The sequence below is a fragment of the Natator depressus genome, chromosome 1, assembly GCF_965152275.1.
Source record: "Natator depressus isolate rNatDep1 chromosome 1, rNatDep2.hap1, whole genome shotgun sequence".
In the NCBI taxonomy this organism is placed as follows: domain Eukaryota; kingdom Metazoa; phylum Chordata; order Testudines; family Cheloniidae; genus Natator; species Natator depressus.
In genome coordinates, this window is record NC_134234.1 from 124,081,236 (window position 1) to 124,108,902 (window position 27,667).

A 27,667-nucleotide genomic window follows, 5' to 3' on the forward strand; every position below is an offset into this window, starting at 1 on the left:
GGCAGCTGCATTAAAAGACTGCTCAGTGGCCTGGCTCAACTTTGACATTTTTTTTTCAGATTTGTGTGGGCTGCTTGGGTGCTAATTGGGTGGGCCAGGGCCCACCGGAGGCTCTGTCCCTGGTTCACAGAAGCCAGCATGTTGAACAAAGATCCGCCTAAACTAGCCAAGAGGAAATGCCAAGGAAAGAGGTATGGTCTAAGCCCCACCCCCTCAAAGGCCATAGGGAGGTACCTCCCTCTGCTCTCCTGGAGTTAGACAGCCAAGCCAGGTCAGCCCTTTCTTGTTAAGAAAGAAAGAAAGAAAGAAAGAGCTGCTTTCCTCCCCGCCCCATACCCCAAAGCTCAGTAGTTAAAGGACTCACCCAGGAAGTGAGAGATCCAGGTTCAATTCCCCCCCTCTGCATGATGTAAAGCAGAGACTTGAACCAAGGTCTTCTCCCTCCCAGATGAATCCCCTAACCAGTGACTTCTGCAGTGGGTCACTCTGAAGCTGTTACATTTTGTATAAAATATGTAAATATTCAGGGACTTGAATTGGACTCTCCCATCTCTCAGGGGAGTGCCTTTACCACTCAGCTATAGAGTCATTTTTACTGTCTTTCTGGCCCAATAAATTATTTACTTTAAATAAAAGTTAAAGTGTGTGTGTGTATAGATAGATATATACACAAACCAAGTATAAATGTATTGCATAATCATACATTTACATCATGTAAATATGAATAATATATAATAAATGAAACTATATCTATATTTTAAATGTTAAATATTTCATTTCAAGCAACTAAAATAACTTTAAGACCTTGTGAGAATGGAATAAATAAACTAAGTAATACTCTGAAGTAACTTATTTTGCATTAAATATAAAAATATTTTTGAGTATTACTCATTTCCCATTTTCATAGAATCATAGAATATCAGGGTTGGAAGGGACCTCAGGAGGTCATCTAGTCTAAAGCAAAGTCCAGCTCAAAGCAGGACCAATCCCCAACTATGATTCACAATGGGTTATTTTAGATCTGCACATTAACAAAGTTTCCCTGGAGAAAATTAATTCCCCCCAAACTGCCTAAAACTGTAAAATGTTTGTGTTTTGACAATCAAATATTTTAACAAAAAACATGCAAACACGCATCTTCGTAATCCAATCAGAACCAGTCCAAAGCAGAATTACAGCAGGCATTGCCCTTGTTCTAGTGACTGGTATTTTTGTGACTGAACATGGGAGGCAGAAGAACAATAACGTCTGAGCGTGGAGGGAGGTCAGAGACTAGGAACATATTGGTCCCTTGTTGCCTTAAAATCTGTGAATGAATCATGTTCCCTAAATACAGTATAAATCACACTGAATGGATTTTCAGTGAAGACACTGGAATGCAAAATTAAAAAGGAAAATAAATATCAATTAACATCAATGGCTCTATGGGCATAATTATGCACTCCACACTAATCCAAGGTCACTGGGAGCCTCTCTTTTGCTGTCAAAGGATCAGACGCTCACTGTGTTGGAACCTACTGACTTTCCCTTTTAATGCCAGCCAAATGCCAGATTATTTACAGGAGCTAAAACAGATGTTGAACAGAATAGGAAACAAGCCCTCAGAAGCGGAAGCCTGGTGATTCACCATGTGATTGTCAGAGGCTAACCTAATTATTAGAAGGGAGCCTTTACAGCGGCTCTGGAGATGATTATTCCTGTGATTCTGTTATGGCCTTAGTAAAAGGCAAAGTTAAGCCATTCATTTCATTACAGCTTCTGAAAGGATTTTCTTAAAGAGCTAATTTATCTGGGCAACAGTAACTGAGCATGAATTAAATAAAATGCCTTTCTTGGGGGTCATGAAAATGTAAACTAGTTCAGGGCACTGTATGTCAAGCCTCTTTAAAATTTATATTTTGGACTTAGAGGCTTTGGTGTCGTATCCCATTTTTTATTAAGTCCATCAAAGAATAACATTTTTAAGATGATTGATTTTGCTGTAACAGTCAGGCTCCGTGTAGTGATACAGCAAAAAACCCAAAAGGGAGCTAGATAGATTCACGGAAGATAGGTCCATCAATGGCTATTAGCCAGGATGGGCAGGAATGGTGTCCCTAGCCTCTGTTTGCCAGAAGCTGGGACTGGGTGATAGGGTATGGATCATTTGATGATAACCTGTCTATTCATTCCCTTTGGGACACCTGCCATTGACCACTGTCAGAGGACAGGATACTGGGCTTGATGGACCTTTGGTCTGACCCAGTATGGCCGTTCTTATGTTCTTAAAAATGTAACATGAAAAACAGCAAAAATGTAGCATTGAAAATCAGATGCTTGCTATCATCTTCCCAAAGCCACTCTTTTAGGGTCTGATCCTTCAAACACAATTATATTACCAAGTGTAGTGTTTCGTACTTCGGTTGACCCATAACTCAATGGGACAAATCAAGGCAGTAATGGAACTACATAATCATAATCATACATTGCAATATGCTCAGTAGTATTTGCAAGATCAAGCACTTATTTCTTACTTCTCTCCCTACCATCATTGTTCCTTTGTCAACCTTGTCTCAGACATCAATGTGGCCTAGTGGTTGTGCTTTGGACTATGACTGTGGCAATCTGGGTAGTCCCAACGTCACTGCTGTTAGTTGGGTGACATGGGACAAGTCACTTCTCTTCCTTGTGACCCAGTTTCCCCACCTACAAAAAAGGAGATAATAATCCTGACCTCCTTGGTAAAGAGCTTTGAAATCTACCGATGAAAAACACTATTGAAGAGCTAGATATTAATATGCCACAGATCAGTTGAATAATTACATAGTTTATGGCTCAAATTTAGGTGTATTATTTAAGCATCTGAGTAAAAGTGGCATGATATTCAGAATTTCTGAGCATCCACAAATCCCATTGACGTCAATGGGAGCTGGACACCCTGAAAAGCACGCCATTTTTATTCTGATGCCTAAATAATTACTTAGATGCTTAACTTTAGGTATCTACATTTGAAAAATTGGGCCTTTAATGCTTTTTATCTGCTCGTATGAGCAAGAATGTACAGTTACAGTATGGGTGTTCATTTTTACTGCTCAGGCTGAAGCTGCGGTGGAAGCTAGCCTTTCAATCAAGAGGTCTGAATAGATGATCTAATGGCCCCTTCTGGCCTACAACTCTATGAATCTATGAAATCCAGAAGTTTTTTTTTCCTTCTCTTAAAAGGACACCAAGATCCATTCCATCTTAAGAATCCCATCCATTGCAGTCAAAATTTTGTTTGTGTAGATGCCGAGCAGGGGGAGAGGGTTGTCTCTATGGATACTTACAGAAAAGAGGAGTTAAGATATGGCAGACATTTCCGTTAACTCCATAGAATAAAACTCTATATTTTCATTTAATAGTGCATGAGCTACAGTTTGAGCTACTATCAAGAGCTCCTATAGTACATAAGTGCATGAAGCAAATCATCTAATGTAATGCAAGTGAAATTATTAGTTTGTTTTGCCCTCAGCAGGGCAGGACAGTTATATGAGTGAAGAAAATAGTATCGGGCCTTTTGGATTTCTCCCTTGTGTCTTCATTGAGAGACGGTTCATGCACAGAATTGGAGGGAAAGAAAAAAACAGTGTGTGAGCGCTGAAGGGCTTAGACAACAGCCCCAAGTGAGTGGGGTGGGGGCATGGGTTTGTTGATGATTTGCTTCCTGTTAAATGAATATACGAAAAGTTCCCTTTATAGGAGAGTGTTTAGTACAGAGGAAGCTTTTAAAACAAAAATGCCAGGAGAAAAAAATCTCTCTCTGGGCTGGATCCTGAAGATACCATGGTTATAAAAAAAAATTAGATAGCTAGAACTGCCAATCCTAATGTTCAAAAACATCAAGAGTCAGTCCCCCAAAATCTTGAGATTTAAAAAAGAAAAAAAGTAAAAAAAAGTTGGGTTTTTTATCTGCCTTTGGATTTTTGAAACTTTAGGGTCACGTTTTCCAGTTTTTCCTCGACAACCATGAGGGCTAGAAACTTTTAAAAAATGAATGCTGGAATTCTCTTGTAATTCCATGACTCCAGGAGCTGGGGCTTTAATTAAAAAAAACCATGAGTATCATGACACTTGCAATACAATCAAAAAGGCTGGCAAACTGAAGATGCCTCCTAAAATGTACTGAAGTGCTGACAAGGCCGTAAGCAGTAATTCAGTCATATTGCTATCTTGTTGTTTGGTTCAAATAAAGTATCTGAAACGTGAAGCATTGTAAAGAACCCAATGTGTCCAAATCTTACAGTAAGCATGTGAAAAGGTGAAAGAGAACTCACCATTATTCACCAGGACGTGGAGTGGACAATTCTTTGCTCTAAACTGTTGCACAAATTCCCGTATGGACTTCATTGAAGCCAAATCACAGTGTAAAAACTCCACTGGAAAGAAACAGAGAAAAAAACATCCCGTGAAGTCAGTTTACAGTGAAATAAAACAAAATACAAATTTATACATCACAATCCCACCCATTATGCTTGAGTGGGACCTACAAAGAAAGGGATATTTTGTTAAAAAATTGGCCTGGGCCCTTTTAAAAATTCTTTATAATGTATAAGGAGAGCCAAAAACGTTCTCTTTTAGTCAGATTCAGAGACTTTAAGGTCAGAAGGGACCATCGTGATCGGGATTGTCCCGAGCTATTCTGGGGCCCTACGCAGCCCCACCATAGGGGGCGGCGGGGGGGCAGGCTTCCATGGGGGGTGGGGGCCTGGCTTGGAGGACGGGGGGAACCACTCCCCAGCACTCACTGGCAGCACGGCTGGGGCCGGGCTGCTGCACTTTCTGCCATCCATGAGTGCAGGCCCAGCCCTCCTGCACTCCTCAGGGGTGGGAAGGGGCAAAGCAGGGGTGGGGAGAGGCAGGGGCTGGAGCAGCACACAGCTGCACAGTGGACCAGGAAATTTGGTACCCCAAACTTCCTGGTGCCCTATGCAGCTGTGTACTTTGCGTATGGGTAAGGACGGCCCTGATCATGATCATCTAGTCTGACTTCCTACACACTGCAGCACACAGAACCTCACCCACCCACTCCTATAATAGACTCATAACCTTTGGCTGAGTTACTGAAGTCCTCAAATAATGGTTTAAGGACTTCAAGTTACAGAGAATCCATCATTTACCCTAGTTTAAACCTGCAAGTGACCCGTGCCAGAGGCTGCAGAGGAAGGCAAAAAAACCCAAAACCCCAGGATCTCTGCCAATCTGAGCTGGGGGGAAATTCCTTCCCAACCCCAAATATGACGATCAGTTAGGCCCTGAGCATGTGGGAAAGACCCACCGGGCAGATACCTGGAAACGAATTCTCTGTAGTAACTCAGAGCCCTCCCCATCTAGTATCCCGTCACCGATCATTGGTGATTTTTGCTACTGGCAGTCCCCGATGGGCCACATGCCATTGTAGGAAGTCCCCTCATACCATTCCCTCCATAAACTTATCAAGCTTAGTCTTGAAGCCAGTTAGGTTTTTTGCCCCCCCTGCTCCCCCTGGAAGGCTGTTCCAGAACTTCACTCCTCTGATAGTGAGAAACCTTCGCCTAATTTCGAACCTAAACTTGTTGATGGCCAGTTTATATCCATTTGTTTTTGTGTTAACATACGCACTTAACTTAAATAACTCCTCTCCCTCCCTGATATTTATCCCTCTGATGTATTTATAGAGAGCAATCATATCTCCCCTCAGCCTCTATTGGTTAGGCTAAACAAGCCAAGCTCTTTGAGTCTCCTCTCATAAGGTAGGTTTTCCATTCCTCGGTCATCTTAGTAGCCCTTCTCTGCACCTGTTCCAGTTTGAATTCATCTTTCTTAAACATGGGAGACTAGCAATGCACACACTATTTCAGATGAGGTCTCACCAGTGCCTTGTATAATACTTCCCTGTCTTTAGTGGAAATACCTCACCTGATGCATCCTGGGACTGCATCAGCCTTTTTCTCAGCCACATTATATTGCCTGCTCATAGTCATACTATGATCAACCAAATATACCCAGGTCTTTCTCCTCCTCTGTAGCTTCCAACTGATAAATCCCCTGCTTATAGCAAAAAATCTTGTTGTTAGTCCCCAAATACATGACCTTGCACTTTACACTATTGAATTTCATCCTATTTCTATTACTCTAGTTTACAAGGTCATCCAGATCTTCTTGTTATAATATTCCGATCCTACTCCGTATTGGCAATACCTCCCAACTTTGTGTCATTCTGCAATTTTTTTTTAGCACACTCCCACTTTTTGTACCAAGGTCAGTAATAAAAATGTTAAATAAGATTGGTCCCAAGACCAGTGCCTGAGGAACTCCACAAGTAACCTCCCTCCAGCCTCACAGGTCACCTTTCAGTGTGACCCATTGTGGTCTCCCCTTTAACCAGTTCCTTATCCACCTTTCAGTTCTGATATTAATCCCCATCTTCTCCAATTTAACTAATAATTTCCCATGTGAAACTGTATCAAATGCCTTACTGAAATCTAGGTAGATTAGATCTGTTTATCCTTTGTCTAAAAAGAATCAGTTATCTTCTCAAAGAAGGAGATCAGGTTGGGTCTGACAAGATCTACCTTTTGTAAAACAATGTTGTATTTTATCCCGCTCACTATTCACCTTTATGTCCTGAACTACTTTCTCTTTCAAAATTTGTTCCAAGACTTTGCATACAATTGAGATCAAACTAACAGGCCTGTAGTTTCCTGGATCACTTTTTTTTCCTTTTCTTAAAATTAGGAACTATATTAGCAATTCTCTTGTCATAAAATATGACCCATGAGTTTACAGATTCCTTGCTATTGGACTTGCAATTTCGTGTGCTAGTTCCTTTAATACTATTGCATGAGATTATCCGGGCCCCCTGATTTAGTCCCTTTAAGCTGTTTGAGCTTAACTTCTACCTCGCCTGTGGTAATATCTACCTCAATATCCTTGTTACCCTAGCCACACTACCGCTACCTCAAAGTTCTTCATTAGACTCATTCAAAACTGAGGCAAAGTATTTGTTTAGGTTTTTCCCCTTCTTTCTTTTCTTTCAGCTTATTTTTTTCAAGTTCTTGGTTTTTCACCTTCCAAATATCAAGAATGTCAAGTATGGTCTTCCCTTGTTTTGCTGGGGTATCTGTTGAATGTTTCAGAGCATATTTATTGTGAAATATCACACCTTAATTGAAGGTGTTGAATCTTTAACAAAAATGTCTTTTATCCAATGTTAATCAGTAATTAAATAGGTGTCAACAAAATTAATAAACATTCAAACACAAAAGAGCCAAAATCCTCCCATGTGTTTTAGACAGTCCGATTAAAAATTACTTCCCCTTTCAGTTGTTCAACTCTTGCTCTCTTGACTTTTTTGATGTCACCACTTCATTAGTTCTCTTGTCTAGAATATAACAGGGCAGACGAGGCCTGGATGTCTTATATGAAAAACTAATAACTCTGCTCCCCCCTTCCTGCTCACCCTATCAAACTTAAATTTATTTATTCATTTCATTTTTAAAGCAAAACTTTCAGATGTTTTTTATATATCAAAAGGAGGCAAGAGAAAAAAATGCAACCTCCCTTTTTTGCAGACTGACTTTAGAAGAGCTATTCAAACCGCATGCCATTTTAAAAAATGTAGACTGACAAACATGAAGAGGGGGGTTCAACTATACTCTCTAAAGTATATGCTCTTTCTTCTGTCTCTTGGTTTGTTACCCATAAAACAACAATTTGTGCTAATGACACAGGAGTATTAGGCTAGCCATGTGGTGATTTGAGATTACTATTTATTGTACTGTAACATATTCAGCTTTACTGCTGTGGTTAGATGTTCAGCTGCATGCATGTGTTTAGTTATTACCTTGTACATGTGGGTCACCAGTGCGGTTAGATGTTCAGTTGTGTGCGTGTGTTCTCCCTGTGTGTCTGCGCAGACAGACAGCACAGCAGACCTCGAGCAAACTGTCCAATGACCACAAGATGCACTAAAGTGCGAAGGCACCAGGCCAGGTTTATTGTTGATAAATCACAGTAATAGCACCTGGTAGATGCTATGAGGATACTAAGACATGTATGCCCATGAGAATGAACACAGCTCAGTGAATGGCGGGACTTTCCATTCCCCCCTTGGCAGGACAAAAGACACTCTACCTGAGACTCCATTTTATACCCTGATACAAACAAGTTACGTACTGCCCCTTTCACATAATTAGTTGCTGCCCCTTGACGTGGCTAGCTATTATCCAGTACATGTTGGTTTAATTAAAACATTTTTATTACTTACTGTTATCCTGATCTTATCTTTTAGGAGGGGTCAGTACATTTCAGTTATCCAGGGGGAATGTTTTTGTATCATCCTTGATATCGGGATGTTCTGGTATCACTTGATATTGGGATGTGTTTGCGTGAGTACTCTGTGCCTAGCACTTCTTAGGAATGTGTATTTCTGCAATATCAGCCCTGTTCTTGCCAGATTCTGTGAGCACGTCCTGCCTCATACCAGGCCTTTGATATAAAGGCTTATGTTTCAGGCTCTCTTCCTACTACAACTGTTATCTCACGGTTCCCTTCCCCACTTATTCATCTAATCCACATGTTTTATATGGTCATAAAATAGATTGTGAGTTCTTTGAGGTATGATTGTGTGTAAAGAGTGCATTACAGCTAAGCCACAAGATCTGCTAAAGTGGGATCCACTAAAGTGGGGCCTCTAGGCACTCCAGCAATCCACATAACAAACAGTAATGATAACACTTATTCAAATTCATTACAGCAAAATACTTTTCCAGTTTAAAAACTGCTTTAGAACTTCAGACAAATGAAGCTTCCAGTTCGTTGTCAATTATGTCAGACTATTCCCCCCCCCCACTGTTACTCACACCTTCTTGTCAACTGTTTGAAATGGGCCATCCTGATTATCACTACAAAAGTTTTTTTTTTCCTCCTGTTGATAATAGTCCACCTTAATTGATTTGTCTTGTTCGAGTTGGTATGGCAACCCCCACCTTATGTGTATACACACACACCTTCCTACTGTATTTTCCACTCCATGCATCTGATGAAGTGGGTTTTAGCCCACGAAAGCTTATGTCCAAATAAATTTGTTAGTCTCTAAGGTGCCACAAGTACTCCTCATTCTTTCTATTCTATATATGGTTAGATCTGGCTGCTTTCCTTGATTTTATTTGTGTATTGCATTTGCAAGTGGCAATGAGACACAACGGAGAGCATATTTCTAGGGGATTACTGCACACAAAGTGGATACATCCATTCCTTCTTTGGCCTTCTTGCTGTATAAGGCCACATGAGCAACGCCGTAATCTCCCAGGTAGTTACTACCTGTTGTGTCTTGTTGCTTAGTAACTAATAATGCATGGTTATAGCTCTGAACAGTATTGACTACCATCTAGATCTTTCCTTTATGTGTGCAAATAGAAATATCAAAAAATACTCTGAATCTACTGTAGCTTTTTATTTCTCCAATCGGCTCTAGCCCCCCAATAGAAGAGAATTAGGAAAAGAATGGTCGCCTCCTCCATGGGAGAGATGCGTTCACCATGAAAGGAGGAGTTCCTTTTAATGCAATATAACAATAGACACAAAGCACTTGTGACTAGAGCTGATAAACATTTTTTCAGTGAATAAACTATACACCAGAAAACCACTGAGTTCACTGAACGTTTCGACCAGACTGAGAAATCGCAATGTTTCTGAAATGTTGAAACAAAACATTTCATTTTGACCCAATTCAAATTTTAACAAAAGCAAAGGGGAACTAGATTCACAAAATGGCTTGAGGGCATTGGGAAGAACGAACAACATCATTCTTGTAGCCTTTAGCCCAGTGGGTAGGGTACCCACCTGGGATATGGGTTTTCTATTTCCCCCTCTTCACAAATGAGGAGAAAGGACTGGAACCCAGGTCTCCCACCTCTCGGGTGAATGTGCTAACCACTGGGTTTTGGAGTATTCTGGCATAGGTTTCTCTCAGTCTCTCCTATTGAAGCTGTTTCGCTTTTTATAAATAATTGGTCATTGGAGCAGGAACTTGAATTTGGGTCTTCCACATCCTCGGTGAGCGCACTAACCATCAAGCTATAGAGCCATTCTCACTCTTTTTCTCTGGCCCAATGACTACTCACAGCCATTCATAGCAGCACTTCATAGTCATTCATAATGACAACAACAAAGTATTTAATACAATGGGGCTCGTATCCACGAATGGGGCCTCTGGGCATTACTGCAAGTACTACTAATATTGTTTTCTTGCTTCAGGCTCATTTCTGGGCAAATGTATAATGATATTTTGTAACTTTGTAATTTTAAAATTCCTTCCACCAAAAGATCTCAACACAGTTCACAAAAATGAATAAACTAATCCTCACAAAGTAGGGAATATTAATCTTAGTTTGCTCAGAAGGCAGAGAGATTAAGGGCCAGAAGCAGACACTCTTACTCACATGTAGCAGTACCTTACTCTGCAAGTAGTTCTACTGAAATAAACAGAACTTTTTGGAGATTAAGGCGCTACTCCACATGAGAATGTCTGAATATGGCCCTAAGTGACTTGCCCAGAGTCTTGCAGTGCATCAGTAGCAGAGCAGAGAATAGAAACCAGATCTCCTTTCTCCTATGGTTTGTTCTTTTAGCCTGAGTAGTAGATTAAAGAATTGCATATTAAGAATCTAAATGATACTGCCAGATTATAACAGTTTTAAGTATAGTCCAATTTTTTAAACTACCCTTTAACCAAACCCAACATTCAGCAATAGAGATGAGACAAATGACTGCAGATTAAGGCCTTCTATGCACAGTGGGGGTAATGGGCTCTAAAGGAGTTGAATTTTCTAAAGTGCATTAATGTGATGCACATTTATTTGTCCATATAGAGAAGCCCTTAACCTGCAGTCATTAGTCTTGTGCATGTCAGTGTGCTCACCCCACTGTGTAGTAAAGCCTTAACTTTGCAATAGCGTTTTACTTGACCAATATAATGAGAAACAACAGCTCATGAAGTTTTTCATGTATAGTAGGTCTGGGCAAAGAAAGCAAACATTAGCTTTGATGGAATACAAACAAACAAAGTCAATACTTTTCCAAATTAAAGCTGATGCCAATATTAGGTATAAATATTAGGCAAAAATTATTTTTAACATTTTCAGTTTATCAGTCCATTAGGCCTCAAATCATTCATGTCCCCAGAATTGTTAACAAATATAATTTGGTTAGTCTCTAAGGTGCCACAAGTACTCCTTTTCTTTTTGCAAATACAGACTAACACGGCTGTTACTCTGAAATGTAATTCTGTTTACGTTCTAAGTTTAGTAGCATAATAGGTCTTTAAAACTAATCAGTCCTTGACTTTGCATGTGGCTTTCAAATTCTCAAAAACAGAGCAAGAACGTAGGATTTGGAATCTAGGAAGAGGAACATTAGCAACTAGTGTTGCTGAATCACCATAATCATTTCAAACACTATTCCATTCAGCTGTTCCTTCTACTATTCTTTCACACACAGACATTCACTTCTAGAATGTGTGCCTGTATTTCTTTCCTCTGTGTGGGTGTGTCTGACATACTGATCTAGGTAATACCTTCACTAAAAGCAAAGCAATTACATCTTTGTCAGATGCTAGCTAAAATATTCACACAGAATGAAAAAAAAAAAAAGATTTGACTATTACTTTGCTGTAATCTGGGGACACCTAATTCAATACTCAGAAAATTATTAGCTAATTACATGCAAATGGAGCATAATGGAGCAAAAAGATGACCAGAATTCATTCTGTGCTTATTCACATCCAAACATGCATGTTTGATATTATCGATATTTCTGCTTTGCCCAATGTGACAAGTTTTTTTAACATATATTTATTCTATTGTAGCATTTTGCTTAAGCAGGTACTGGCTGTACCTCAACATCCTAACAATGTCTGCTTTAAAGCTTTTGTACATAAAAATCAAACAAAATGACTAACAACAAACTGGAGACAGAACGGTCATCACAAACCTGGCAAGCATAATCTCACCTGTATCTGTGGCACACCCACCTTCAAACATCTATCCAGTATACTTGGATGGGAGGTAAATGGCTTTGAACTTCCCCCACCTCAAGCTAAATGGTCCTAAGGAAACTCTTTGCTCTCCCCGCTTTTACAGATCTAACCAGCTAACCAAAGCTGATCTTTGTACAGATTAACTCTCTGTTTAAAACAGGTTTCTGCAATGTGCAAAAAAAAGAATAAAATCCAAACTCACTAAATGTCATAGTGCACCCCTGAGGTGTCATAACACGGGTACCAAAGTGCATGAGTGAAATTGTGAACTTCCAAGACAGCATACTGTAAGTCCTTGGTTAAGATCAGTACTAGTGGCGTTCTCCAGCCTATTCATTGCAATATGACTTTTGTCTGGGGTGTTTAAGGAATACTGTATTTAGAAATTCTTGGTGGATAATTATTTGCACATGCTTTTTTCCAGAACTGTTTGAACATTGTCTGTTCAAAAGAAACAACTGAAAAAGCAGTTTATAGTGCCACTTCTTAACTATGACGCTTTGACTTATTGCACTAAGAGGGAAGGGGGAAAAAAAAAAAAACTTTCAAGAGTTACGTTTCAGGAGTTACTTTAAAAAAAATAAAAAGGTTAAAACTGAAAGGAACTTTTTTTTATTATTATTATTATTTATTTATTTATTTACACAGTGCAGCTTGACTTACCCATTTTCACCTCCTATACAACTTAACCTTCTTGGTGAGTGTATATATGAGTGTAGCAGAATTAAATGGCATAGTCCACTGACCCTCTTGTGTGTCAAATTCAGCCAGTTCTACTGCAACACTTGGTCCTCAAATAAGCAAAATTTAGAACAACAGCTCTGCTTTCAAGTTCCATCACTAGCAACTGCTCCACTTACTGCCAAAATAGTACATTATAACAGAATCTCCAGACTGATTCACAGTTCAGTCACCTTTCCAGAGCACACATCACTGAACCATGGTGCAAAAAGTAGTTCAGATAAAGGTTGAGAACTACTCAAGCATGATTGCCTCAATCTATTTATACCACAAATTGTGTGTTATTTGAAACAAGCTTTCTTTTCTCAAAATGTATACATTACAGGTACAGTATGCATGTGTTTCATAAACACATGTAAATACCCTGCCTTGCTGTATGATTTAGTTGGGGATTGGTCCTGCTTTGAGCAGGGGGTTTGACTAAATGGTCTCCTGAGGTCCCTTCCAACCCTGATATTCTATGATTCTATATTTGTATATGCTTGCAGCTCAACATGGACCGGGCTTGAAAAACTGAACAGCCACCATCTAACTAGAGACCTAAACCTATCTAGCCAAAGGCAGATACAAAAGATGAGAGGAAGGGATGATACCTGCAAGGTCGAGGGGCAGTCCCATGGTGAGAAAGCTGGGTAAGAAGCCTTGCCTCAGCTGCCTACAATGGAGTTGGGTTCCTCTAGGGCAGGAGTTTTTCTCTGATTAGTCATAACAGCCTATGGGTATTAGATATCTGTTACATCTGAAGCTCACTCTTATGGCAGCTGGAAAGCCGGAGCTCTCTGACCCCCGTCCCCACATTCCAGAGCCTCCTGGTTGATGGGTATGTCCACTGCTTTCCTTATACTCAGGTCCCCGGCTGCAGTGAAAGGTGGGGGGGGTCTCTGCTCTCCTGCCAGACACTTGCTTCTTAGGAGGAGTTTTTCTGTAGCTCTGCCCCTTCCCCTGACTGGTTTTTTGGGGGATCCCTCTCTCTCCTGGATGTCTTTAGGATCTGCTGCTGACCTTCCTGTAGCTTTAGCGTGAAATTGACAAAGCTTTGTCAATTTTGTCGCTGTCCACAGGGTTCTGAATGGCACCAGAGTGAAAATGACCAGAGACTTAGCAGTTTCACTCTGCAGATCTGGTTTGGCAAAAGTAGGTGCAGGAGCAGGGGCACTAGAGTTGTCTGTTAGAAGACTCTGGAAGGTAGCTATGCATCAGTTCACATTTGGAATATTTTCTTCACAACCATAAGGGTTAGAAACTGCATGCCAGATCCTTGGTCCAGGTTAAGTCCCATTTGCATCACTGGGATTGTACAAAAGGAATTTATAGGTGATCTAAAGAAGTAGCTGAGGATTCCTCTGCCAAAAGGGAATCTCTTGTTGAAAGAAAGAAACTGCAAAAATGGATTGCTTGGCATCTCCTTGCCCCTATTAGCTGGGGAAGTTTTTCTACTTGACACAGGTGAATAGGTTTTTGAAACAGTGAATATGGACACTTTTCATTCCTATAATTAGCAAGCTTCAAATTGCTTTTCCCCCCTACACAGGTGACATCCCCCCCGGTGCAGAGGCCAGCACAAGACCTACTCTGTGCATTATGCCTACAAAATAGGGCTCAATGTGGGGCATAAGTGGTGCATTGTCCTTGCAGTGCCTCTTCCCCCCCAACAGAGGAGTGAATTTCACTTACATGCAAAAAACTTTGTCCAAGCAATGCATAGGTATTTGCCATCAGATACAATACAAAAGAAAAGAAATAATGATTCCTGCCGATTCTTGTTAGTTTGAATTTTATGCAGCCATGAGAACAAACTAAGTAAAATAACTTAAAAGAAGAACAGGTTATTGTAAATGGAAGATAAATAAGGTATGAGAAATTCTCTTTTGTTCCTTCCCATCAAACATTTAAAGCGATTATAGGTTTCTCCAACAATGTGCTAAAAGTTTTAAAAAATTGTGGGAAAACTAAAGCTTATCTTTACCCCTGAGAGGTTGAATGGAAAATCAGCATCCAGCTCAGATATATATTATTAAAGATGGTAAATATCAGCAGGGCAGAAGCATGACAAAATGAAAATGTACTTCACAGTTAGCTAGGACTGACACAAAGCCAGATTGACCAAACAGTCAAGCATACCCAGACACAGGGCCAAATCCTAAAATAATGTAAATTGCTGAAGTTCAGTGAGTCAATGGAGCTCAGCCCAATGACATCAGGTGAGGTTCTAACTCAAACTTGGGAAACTACAACCTCTATCATCTCTTTCAAATTTCCCAACTCTATAGCTGCAAATTTGCAGTGCATTCTGGGTGCAAAGCCCAAAAGCTAAGACATTTTAGATATGTCAACACTGCCCCTGTAGGTGTAATTTGTAGCATGGGTAGACATACTGCACTAGCTGTGATTGAGCTAGCATGCTATAAATAGTTTAGTTGCAGTGTCACGAGAAACAGGTAGGCTAGGTGCCCTAGCATGATCCCATCTGAAATCACAGGCACGTACTCAGGGCGGCTAGCCAGTCTTGCCGCTGGCACTTCTATTTTTAGCATGCTACCTCAATCAGAGCTAGTGCAGGTATGTCTACACATGCTGGAAATTACACCTACAGCTCAAGTATAGACTTACCCTTTGAATCATATATATATTCTATTGATCAAGATTTCTAAAAAACAGAGATATATGCAGGAACAAGAGAGCTGGGCAGAGAACAAGAGGGCTCAGTTTAAAAGGCAACAATCAGGACTTCAGAACCTTTTATGAAAAGTGCACATACTCCAAATTATGCACCCAGCTCTTCTCACAAAGTGTTCACCTCTAAGACTTACAGAATTTGTGTTTTCTGTATGCACAATGTTCAGTTTGCATGCACTTACTAAATCAAAACCACTTTTTCTGCAAAGCTTCTAGTCCCCAATTAAAGCAATTTACATGCCAGGTTTCAACTTCAGCCATTTTTTCGTATCCCTGCTCCATAGCCCCTTCCTCCCCAAAAAGCATTAGGGTTTTTAAAAAAAAAATAAAGTGATTTCTTTCATAAAAAACATAAGAATGGCCATACTTGGTCAGTCCAAGCTGAAAAGTCCCAGTCTTATTAATCTCTCCTCATATGGAACCTGTTCCATACTCCTGATAATTTTTGTTTCCCTTTTCTGAACCTTTTCCAATTCCAATATACCTTTTTTGAGATGGGACACCCCACCTAACTCAAAAAGAAAGGGCCCAAACTTTCCAGAAGCATTCACTTTTGGACAGAGACTGAAGAGGGGAAGTTAGCTGAAAAGGTGAATTTTTCAGAAAATTATGGATGTGTGCAAACAGGAGTTTACAATGGACATCTTAATTACAAGCATAGCTGTAGTATGCACTATATTAGTACATCAGAACTTCCTTTAGATAAGGGAGCTCCCATGCAGATTAGTGAGGTTTATGGATTGCCAGATGCAGGAATGGGGTCAATGCTAGTGATGTCACAGTGCTCACACATTTCTCAAGGCTTGGCTACATAAGTTCCATTGTTGCCACTGATGATGCTTCTATTATCTTGTCCTGGATGTTACTACAAAGAAGGAGGCTTTACTGAAGTGTGAATTAGATAGATTCTCTTGTAGGTGTAATTCATTGCCCCATGTTCTTGATTTTTTTTAAAATCCACACAAAATGATATTCTTAAATCCAGCAGGTCTGCTTGTTTACACTAATATAAATTAAGCCAAATTGGCTGGTAATGGAACAGAAAACATTAATATATTCTTTTCAAAGGAGCACTCAAACAAATCTTGCTGAACAGAGGTTTCTCTACAGAGACAAATACAGCAAATAAGGTTGGAGAGCTACAATAATTCACTCTTAATAAGACCTGTAGTCAACACTGTGTCTAAATCTCACACTTACGCCTTCAAGATGGTGTTCAGTTTTAAGATAAGAAAACCATTATAAGATGGCAAGATAGTTTTCTCATTGGTTACAGTACTGGAGAAATACAGAAAGGTGCAACTGTTTAACCTTTCAACACCACAGGATAAGAGTAATCTTCTGTGTGTATAGGTATTATTGTAATACAGCTCTGTATCACCAGCAAAACACCTCGGAGTTCTGTGATCTCTGAGCTAATAGAAGTAGGTTGGTTATGTTATACATAATACTTCAAAGATCAAAAATTCTCTTGTGGAGGTCAAATCATTTTAAACAAACAATTAAAAGTCAATATTTTTTCACTCTAGGCAAGGATATCTTAAGGGATATACAGTATGTTCAATATTTCTGTGCCCCATTTGACATTGACAAGACACACAAAGAGACTATTTTCCCTTTCAATTACCTTTTGAGAGTAGAAAGACATGTCAGTGCAAAACACTGCCATACCTGAACAAATGTGGCTTCGGAAAGTGTTTCCTATTCAAGAAAAAATATGCTAGGTGATTACTTCATCAACAATATATATTTTTTCCTGGCTGGAAATATTGGGAATAGCCTCACAACTATGACACATTAGAAACAAGAATATATCATTTAGGGTAAGAATGTGTGGGGGGACCTCTAGATTGTTTAACTACAGATTTTAGATAATGCATTAAAAAGTTCACAAAGTTAAAAAAGAATAATTCCATACAGAGGGTGTAAAACCAGAAAGAGGTCTGGTCTTTCTGGATATGTGTTATGTTACTTATAGAACTGAATTACATGGGGGAAAAAAAATCAAGCTTCTCCACTCATTTGTACCTTAGTTTAAATCAGACAAGGGGCTATCTACGCTCTCTCCCTCTTCCTTAAGAGGTTATCATACATAAAAAAGACAGAACAATGTTGCAACCATGAAACATTTTAACCTAGTTCTAGCTTCTTCCTTCCCATTAACTAAGTCACACATATACATAGATGTTGGCTATACTCAGAATGCCCTTCATTCCGGTCTAGTAAGCAGAAATACTGTGGAACTGATACGCAAACATCCAACCTAATTACTGTTACCTAGAAGATCTGGAATCTAACTTTTTGGGGCGAGGGAGGAAGGAGGGTCTTCAATTTCCTTCCCCCTTCTCCCTGGCTAAGGGAGCATTTCTTTCTCTAAGACAATGACAAAAGAATTTTCTTAGCCAGTTCAAGTAAGAGAAAGACTATCTATCTTGGCCCCCCATTACTGCATCTTTATGTATTTAACCTCACACAACACACTCCTAGGAGGTAGGGCAGTAGTATCTTCCCTGTTTTACAAATGGGGAACTGAAACACAGAATGTATGCAACTTGCCCAACGTTACATGGGAAGCCTGTGCTGGAGCACAGAGAATTGCACCACAGTCTCCCAAGCCCCAGGCTAGGGCCCTAATCATGGGACCATCCTTCCTCTCTCTTTCATTAGGTTATGCCATGTTTACTGCATACATGGCACATACATGTGGCCATTCCACATTTCTGTGCATGAACATCATAGTCAGTCAGTACTGGGAAAGACAGCTGCTTATTTATGAAGCTACCGCAGCTAGCAAATGAAGTAGGAAGAGAGCCTAAGACATAAGCCCTTGTATCAGAAGTCTGATATAAGGCAGAACCTGTTCACACAATCTGGCAAGAACAGGGCTGATATTGCAGAAATACACATTCCTAAAAAGTGCTAAGCACAAACTACTTACGCAAACACATCCCGATATCAAGTGGTACCAGAACATTCCCCAAGGAAAAGAGAAACACACTGACCCCACCTAAAAGATAAGGTCAGAATAACAGTACACAATAAAAATGTTTTAATCAAACCAACATGTACAAGGTAATAAGTAGCCATGTCAGGGGGCAGTAACTATGTCAAAGGCAATACTAACTTGTTTGTATCAGGGTATAAAGATGTATCTCAGAGGGAGTATCTTTGTCCAGCAGAGGAGGGAATGGAGAGCCTAAGACAGCAACCAGTGGGTGGACAAAAATGTTTAAACTAAACTAATCATCCCTCTTGCCTTCTTTGTTCTTATGTTGGAATAAACACAGTGACAGAATTTGCCATCTGGAGCAGTGGGAAGAATGCGATCCCTTCCAAGTACAGGCCAGTTTGATGAGCCACTGCCCCAAGAGGTCAGCAAAGAATATTATTATTTTTTCTTTGGAAATACTGTTGCATTAATTTGGATCAGTGGTTCTCAACCAGGGGTACTCAGAGGCCTTCCTGGGGGGTACGTCAACTCATCTAGATATTTGCCTAGTTTTACAACAGGCTGCATAAAAATATACACTGAAATGTAAGTACAATATTTATATTCCAATTGATTTATTTTATAATCGTATGGTAAAAATGAGAAAGTAAGCAATTTTTCAGTGATAGTGTGCGGTCACATTTTTGTGTTTTTATGTCTGATTTTGTAAGTTTTTAAGTGAGTAAACTTGGGGGTGCACAAGACAAATGAGGCTCTTGAAAGGGGCACAGTAGTCTGGAAAGGTTGAGAGCCACTGATTTAGACAGAATAAATGGGCAAAAGGTTTTAGCATAACCCAATCACTGTGCAACATTAAACAGTGGTAACCAAGGTTTGGTAAACAGAGATCTCAGCCTCTTTGGTACCATGGTGCAAACATTCTAAAAATCCTTTTAACCCTTTATTCAAGATACAGAAAAAAAGAAAAAACAGGTAAAACATTTGAAATGTAAAGTATTAAGTACAGCTTTCATTTTAACAACATCCCTTGTTTCCTTTCCATTTAGCTGGAGAGAGTTCTAGGAGCAAAAATCCCTTTGTTTGATAGTGTCTTAGATGGTAATTACTTCTCTTTTATCCAAAAGGACGGTTATGAGTTTACATGAGCTGGAGCTGTTGTTCAACTCCAATCCCATTTCATCTCAGGTGGTGTTTTGGATTGATCTGGAGCTGATAGAGATGGCAATATCATCCGACTCCCTCTCTCTGACCCAGTTTAGTCAAGACATCTCAGGATCTAGATTATAAAGAAACAGTGGGGGTGCAAGTCATGATGGTGAAGCTTGCTCCAGTAGCTTCTGCTGTTCTTCCTTTCTTGTCCTCCCAAAGTCTCTTCTTTAAGAACCCACAAAGGGAGTGATGCATAGAATAGTCCATCCCCTCATTATTTTGTCCACCAATTTGGCCTAATATCCAGCACATCAATTTCGATTCATTGGTTTCGGATTCCACATCTTCTATTTTTACCAAGCATGATTTCAACATAGTCCTTGAATTATAACAATGTGGCCTTTTTTTCCCCCAAGACTAATTTAGTCTCTCTGGTTCTCTTGCACCCATTTATAACATTCATTACTAAAAGCAACTTGACCCACTTTTCATCAACATCTGTTATTATAGGTTGTTGTAACATCTTATGAACGTTCATACACCTTTTTACAATTAGGGTAAATTTGTAGGCCCAGTTATGACACCACTAAAGGTACGTCTACACTGCATGCTTCTTTCAATGGCATGTAGAGTACATATGTACCTAGCACCCCTAGCACGGGTAAAATAAGTAAAGACACAAGCACATACCCTAGATGGCGCTATACTCTCCTAAGCTATGCCTCCCCGTCTACACGCTATCTTTATCAATGTAGTGTTCTGCTGCTGGAGTCTCACCCTGCCTCAGGAAGAGGCTCCAACAGTGGGGAAAGGCTCCGGCGGGGGGGGGAAGGCAGTAGCGAAAGGCTTTGGCAGCTCTCTGATGCCAGAGACTTCCACACCACAGGAAAAGACTCCAGCAGCAGGGACACAATGGGGAAAGACTCTGTCAGTTCCCCACTGCTGGAGTCTTTCCCCGCATCAGGGAAAGACTCTGACAGCAGGGAAAGGATTCCCCGCTGCCTCTTCCCTGCCAGAGCCTTTCTTCACCACGGTGAAAGGCTCAGGCAGCAGGGAGCTGCTGAAATCTTTCCCCACTGCCTCCCAGCTGCCAGAGTGTTTGACGTGTAACTACATACTGCAGTGTGGACGTGGCCTGCTTTGCACTGCGCCATGTAACCACATGTACACTACACGCCGCTTACACTGGGGTGGTGACTGCCCACTGACCAGATTTCATGGTGGTCTGAGGGCTCTGTATTTAGCTGATGAGGCTGCTGCAAGTTGGCTTGGCAAGCTCCACATTCTATAAGAAGTGTAAGATGTAGCCTACTTTAAATGATGATTGCTTTGGAATGAAAACAACAAATATTTTAATTTTCTTCTTAAAGTACATGACATTTTTCACAAAAAGTTAAAACTATATCAGTCTTTCACCAAAAATATCATTTTAAAATGTTTTGACAAAAAAAATGTTTTGTTTCAAAAATTTCAACCCACTCTAGCGTTGATGTTTGAACTGGACTTATTGGTACTCTGCTGATTCATCAAATTAGATTAATTCATGGAGGATAGGTCCACCAATGGATATTAGACAAGATGGTCAGGGACAAACCCCATGCTCTGGGTGTCCCTAAACCTCTGACTGCCAGAAGCTGGGACTGGACGACGGGATGTATCATTCAATAATTGCCCTGTTCTGTCGATTACCTCTGAAGCATCTCGCACTGGCCACCGTTAGAAGACAGGATACTGGGCTACCCGGACCATTGGTCATACCCAATATGGCTATTCTGACAGTATCGACATGTCCCACTGAGATGTACATGTGAGTCTGGTGAATGTTTGCCCTGGTAAAGACCATTGCCCTGAGTAGCACCGGTATGAAAACTATTTTTTTTCTGAAAAAAAAAAATACTGAAAATGACTTTAATTTTCAACCATTTTTTCCAGGTTTTCACTGAAAAAAAAAACCCAAAAAACAAAAAACCCAAAAGCGTAAAAAATGCAGCTTTTTTTAATAAAATTTCAAAAGTTTTCAACAAAAACTGCATTTTGTGGGAAAATTTCCATTTCATTGGAAAGTGCATTTTCCATCAAAAACAATTTAAAAAAAAACATTGAGGGAAAATTTTTGACCTGCTCTATCTCCGAGTTCCACTTTGTTGATATTGAAGCAGTAATCCCAGGGAGACCATTTTCTTTGTTCTGAATGTGCGCATGTGTCAGAATCCCAAACATACAGTCAGGACCAAGGGTCAGAGTAGGGGCAAACCTGAGATGGGGAGTAGCAGAGGAGTTCGTAGTTAGGTTCCAGGCCAGGGTCGACACCAAGGGTGAGAGTCCGAATCAGAAGGTGAAGTCCAAATCAAGCCAAGGTCGAAGCCAAGAGTTCAGGAGTTGAGCAAGGAATGGCTGTGGCAGCTACTGGAAATCCACACTACTGCCTGGACGCTTCCTGGAACACCCCTTAAGTTTACATAGAGCGGAGAGCCAATCAGGAGTCATAGGACTTCTGCCTGTAGACCCCTTGAGGTGGGACCTCCCGTAGTCTGTGTCAATAGTGGGTCATGGGCAGTGGCATTTTAGTAAGTGTGAAATGCCCATTCTTGCCTAAATCTTCCCCAGATTAAATTGTACCTTTGAACTTGACTACAGCTATTTTTGTAATCATGAGATCAGCTGAAGTCTGGACAAAGGGAGAGTGTCTGTAAAACTTCTAATGAAAGCTGTCAGCATGAGTTGATACTAGACAATACAGACAACGCACAGCCCTGAAAGCAAGAATTACTCAGAAACTCCATGATGCTCAGTAGAACACTTGCCTCTAAGCAGAAACAAAATAACCTCAAAATTAAATAACTAGAGGCAGAAGAGAACAGCATATGAATTCCTGCTCCACTGACCTGACTTACACTGCTTGAATTCATGGCTGACATTAGCAGGGTACTGTTATGAGAGAGAATTCCTTTGAAGCCCCTCACTACAAATGGGCACTGCAGTAAAATGATCTGGTGAAAAGTAACAGAAAAACAGAGCCACGGATGGGAAGAGAAGAAGAAAAGGGGAACAAGTAAAGTAACCGTAGAGGAAAGAGGCAATAAAAAAGTTCTTAAAGCTTTGTTCTTCTAAAACTTTAGATGTAATATTACTAAGAAAAAATGGAAAAGAACATAAAATTAATATACTGTAATGATAACTATTTATTTGTACTGAAGTATAAGCTGAGAGGCAGCATAGTCCAGTGGGAAGGGCACTGAATTAGGAATCAGCAGACCCGGGTTGCATTCCTGGTTCTGACACTGACTCATATGGGCTTGTGCAAGTCACTTCACGTCTACCCCATCTGGCCTGCTCAATGTGTTTGTACAGTGCCAACACAATAGAACCCAAGTCTCACTCAGGGTCTATGGGTGCTACCATAATAACGATAATCAAAGTGTATCTATTGCAAAATTTCCTACAGCTCAGTCACACACACACACACACACACACACACATGAAAAAAGCCCAATACCAAAACCATCATCTTTACCTTTTCTGTCTGCCAGGACACATTAACCAGATGATCTCATGTTGCAGGAGGATGCCTAAAACTTTATCCTGAGAAGTCACAACTAATTCAGAAACCATGATAATATGACAGTAAATTAAATTCTCCCTCCAAAGTGCTTTGCACTTTTCTATGCTTTTCTTCTGTTGCCCAATTACCTGAAGTTTTCTTCTGCATCCCAAATATCTCTCTTTCCTACCCTCAATTATGTTGTCACTTGCAAACATTCCTAACTCACTATTTTGTCCCTCTGCGTTCACTCACAAATACATTGCCCACCATCAGTCCTCCATCTGGTGTGGCATGAAAGAGAAACAGATTAGTAGGTGCCAGGTCTCAATAGGGGAAAAGAAAGGATCTATGCATTCCCCTAATCACTAATGATAGGGCCTGAGATGATTTATGTTGTACCACCGCCGACTAGAGAGAAGTTACTAAGGGCTTGTCTATACTGGCACTTTACAGCGCCGCAACTTTCTCGCTCAGGGGTGTGAAAAAGGAGGTGGGTTTTTTAGAGTGCTGGTAGAGCTCTCTCCCAGTGCTCTGCCACGATGACATAAGCCATGTTAAAGCACCGCTGCCACAGTGCTTTAACATTGCCAGTGTAGACTAGCCCTAAGACTTGGAAGGAGCTGGAGCACATCATTGTCTCCCAGTAACCACGAAAAGTGGGTGCGAACATGTATAAATGGTGGCACAATATGCTTCATCAAGGTCCTCTGATTTCTTCTGTGTCAGACTTGCATTCTTTGATAAGGTGAGAATTCCATAGCATCTTAAAATGCATTGGAAAACATTCAGATAGTATAGTTTACACAATCTATAGTGTTATTCACTTCATTCAAGAAAACTCTTTTATGTGAATTTTTCGGGGCATTTCAGTTGCTGCAGAGCTCTGTACCAACAGACCTGCAGGATCAAGGCTCTCCTGCAGAACTTGGGTTCAGTGTGCTGCAGAACGTACAGGGCTCTGTTAATAAGTTACAGAACCATGCTATTTGTTCTTACCTACTGTAGATGCTTCATCACTATGTTTAGAACTCTATAGTGAGCCCTGCTGTGTACCCATGGCGTTGACTGAGAGGGCCTAAGATAGCTCCTTCCCTGTGGGGTCTACAGCATCACCAGACCTTGTGTGGAATGTGGTGGGGATGGGCTATTACTTCCCCTCTCACACAGCTGAGCAAGAAAGTACAGTTTACCTGATGTGGAGAGGAAAGTAAACTGTGCCCAGAAAGGGCATGTGCAGCTCGCTATCCCATGGAGAAGCAGTGACTGAACTGTGGCTCCATGACAATTCAATCCCTGCTTTGCATATGTGCAATGCATTTGCATGCTGCTCCTTCCTTGCACTGGACTGTAAAGTGATAATCCATCCCTTTATGATTTTCTCAGCTACTATTTCTGGTATTACAGTAAATCTCACTGGATTATAATACTTCCCAGGATCAACATTAGCACATTTTTAAAAGACAGGTAGAAGACACTGGAAAGCTTCCAGTTTAATGATGAATTATATATTTTTGTTAGCAGCTCCATCGCTTGGATCTTCCGAAATGCTTGGATGCCTGCCATCTACTCTTTGTGATTTATTGCAAACTAATTTCTCTACTTATTCCAAACCCCCATTTGTTGACAATTCAATCTCCAACAGCAGCAGACCTACCTTATTGTAAGTAGTGAAGCCTGAGGTAGGGATTTCACCATAATCTTTGGTGGGGAAGACTAATACAAATAATTATTTATTTTCTCTATAATTTCATAATCTTCTTTGATTGCTCTTACACACTTCTGGGTAATAGTATGCAAAGGAGCGAATATTCTAATGGAATTTTGGGGGGGGTTCCTGATATATGAGTGATATCTGGACCCAAGTAGCCACTGAATCCAAGTATCAGCCTCTCAGCAACAAACCTCTCCCACTAGATTCCCTCCTCCATCATGCACCTAGTTCATACACCCCGCATACCTAGGGCTGCGTTCTGAGTGGAAGGAGATGACCAGTTGTTGTTCTACTTTCAACCTCCGAAGTCTTCAAGGTGGGAAGCTAAGTGTCAGCTAATCATCTTACACGCACACACACACACACACACACACACACACACACACACCCTACACCCCCCATGCAGAAAGAAAGAAAAAAAGAACAGAAAAGAAGTCTTCTTTAAGTGGGGGGAAGCATGGCTTGACCCACTTCCTCACTCTAGTTTTCTACCACAAGACCAAGAAATATTCCTCCAGTACCTACGGAAAGAACCCCTTCAATACTCTGGAGACAGTTGTACTATTCCACATTCCACTGTCCAGAATTAAAGGGCCATTATCTGCAGGACTGGTAGGCAGTGTTTCTTGGTCCCACCCCACAGAGATTTGGGGTGCAGGCTACACTCCTCTCAAAGATCTTCAACTAGACTGAGGGGGATTGTTGTCTGCCTACCAGACATCATAAAAAAAAAAAAGTTCTAAAAATCTAGGAAAGGGAGGACCAAGTTACGGACCCTGAAGCTGAGAGAAGGAATAGATGCCACTGGACCATACTATTTCTGGAACATGGTTCCTAGTAAGGGAAATGTCTTGTGCTGGGTGGGTGCTTCATAAATGTATAGATTTTAATGTACTAAGAGACCATTACAATCATCTAGTCTGACCTGCTGCATAACACAGCACAGAACTTTAACCAGTAATTCCCATATTGAACCTATGACTTCTGGTTCAGCTCCATCACATCTTTTAGAGAGACATCCACTCTTTGGGAGGTTTTTATCCTTCCTAATGTACAGGGATTGAGGCAGGATGGCAGGGAAATTGGGCTACTCTCCTTCTCACTCTCTTGGGGTGGGGAGTAACTGGTGAGGGTTGCATTCCCCTTTGCCAGTGAGTAACTTGTGTGGCAACAGAGAGGGTGCACAGTAGTTCATGACATCAGTGGAGAAACTGGTCTGCATTCCTCTCGCTCTTCTTGACCAATGAGATAGCACTACTGGATCAACAATTAGTCTAGAACAGGGGTGGGCAAACTCTGGCCTGGGGGCTGCATCTGGCCATTCAGACATTTTAATGTGGCACTTGAGCTTCCACCAGGGAGCAGGGTCCAGAGCTTGCCCCGCTCCGCATGTACTGTTGCTCTGCGTGGCTCCCAGAAGCAGCGGCATATCCCTCCTCCGGCTCCTACCAGTAGAGGCAGCCAAGGGGTTCAGCACGCTGCCCCCGCCCCTAGCACTGCCCCCGCAGTTCCGATTGGTCGGGAACCATGGCCAATGGGAGCTGCAGGAGCAGTGCCTGTGGACAGGGCAGCGCATAGAGCTGCCTGGCTGCGCCTCCACATAGGATCTGGAGGGGGGACATTCTGCTGCTTCTGAGAACTGCTTGAGGCCCAGAGCCTGCCCCCCCCCCCGCCCCCTGCCCTGATCCCTTTCCTGCCCTCCGAATCCCTCGGTACCAGGCCGGAGCACCCTCCTGTACCCCAAACCCTCATCCCCAGAGCCTGCACCCCCAGCCATAGCCCTCTTCCCCCCCACCCACACACACCCTACCCCATGCCCCAGCTCAGAGTCCCCTCCCACACACTGAGCTCCTCATTTCTGGACCCACCATAGAGCCTGCACCTCCAGCCGGAGCCCTCAACCCCTCCCGCATCCCAACCCCCAATTTCATGAGCATTCATGGCCCATCATACAATTTCCATACCCAGATGTGGCCCTTGGGCCAAAAAGTTTGCCCACCCCTAGTCTAGGATCTACTGTTGCCCCCTGAGAATGAACATACTGATTTTATTCAGGTGATATTCAGATTGCCAGATAGTAAAATGTGTAATATTGATGATGGTGCTATTTGACTGGCCATCCCTTTGGTGGACCTACTGTCTCTCACCTTTGAATCAAGCCTCTAGAGTTAACAGGGGCCTAGCCCAATTAATCCTTCACCTTGTAATATACTGTATTTTAGTCCATTAACTGCAGACGGAGGGTGAAATTCTGGCTTTAAGTCAATGGGAGTTTTGCCATTGACTGCAGTAAATGGCCAGGCTTTTAACCTTAAGGTTTAAATATGTAAGAGGACAGGTCCTTCGATTTCAGTGGTTTTGATATGTTGTCTTTAATATGAATAGCTTACAGCTATGAGTCGGAGGTACTGATCTCTAAACAACTGGTTAAACATATATCCCAACAGTTTCAGCACTTTACAGTGAGCAAATTGTAATTGTAACTGAACAGACACAGTATTGTGCTTCATAAAATACCTTCATCCTGTATATTTTAAGATTGACTTTCAACAGTACCCAGACTTTACATCCATTTCAAAGTAACCTTCCCAGTGAGCCCTGGTCTACACTAGGACTTTAGGTTTAATTTAGCAGCGTTAAATCGATGTAAACCTGCACCCGTCCACACTATGAAGCCCTTTTTTTTTTTACTTAAAGGACTCTTAAAATCGATTTCCTTACTCCACCCCTGACAAGTGGATTAGCGCTTAAATCAGCCTTGCCGGGTCGAATTTGGGTACTGTGGACACAATTCAACGGTATTGGCCTCCGGGAGCTATCCCAGAGTGCTCTATTGTGACCGCTCTGGACAGCTCTCTTAAC

At 41.2% G+C, this 27,667-nt stretch overlaps 1 protein-coding gene and 1 long non-coding RNA gene across 8 annotated transcripts in view; one reads left to right on the forward strand and one right to left on the reverse strand.

Annotated features, from left to right (window-relative positions):
- Positions 1-27,667, reverse strand: part of ZBED1 (zinc finger BED-type containing 1) — a 282,308-nt gene that overhangs the window by 72,072 nt on the left and 182,569 nt on the right. For all 7 annotated transcript variants that reach the window (XM_074966131.1, XM_074966120.1, XM_074966152.1 and 4 more), the window contains one exon: positions 4,293-4,394. In XM_074966131.1, coding sequence (XP_074822232.1) covers positions 4,293-4,394 — 102 coding nt within the window. The remainder of the gene's footprint in view (positions 1-4,292; positions 4,395-27,667) is intronic.
- Positions 138-27,534, forward strand: LOC141995201 (uncharacterized). The gene is made up of 4 exons (XR_012641274.1): positions 138-191; positions 18,739-18,822; positions 24,616-24,754; positions 27,503-27,534. It is a non-coding gene; the product is annotated as an uncharacterized LOC141995201 (long non-coding RNA).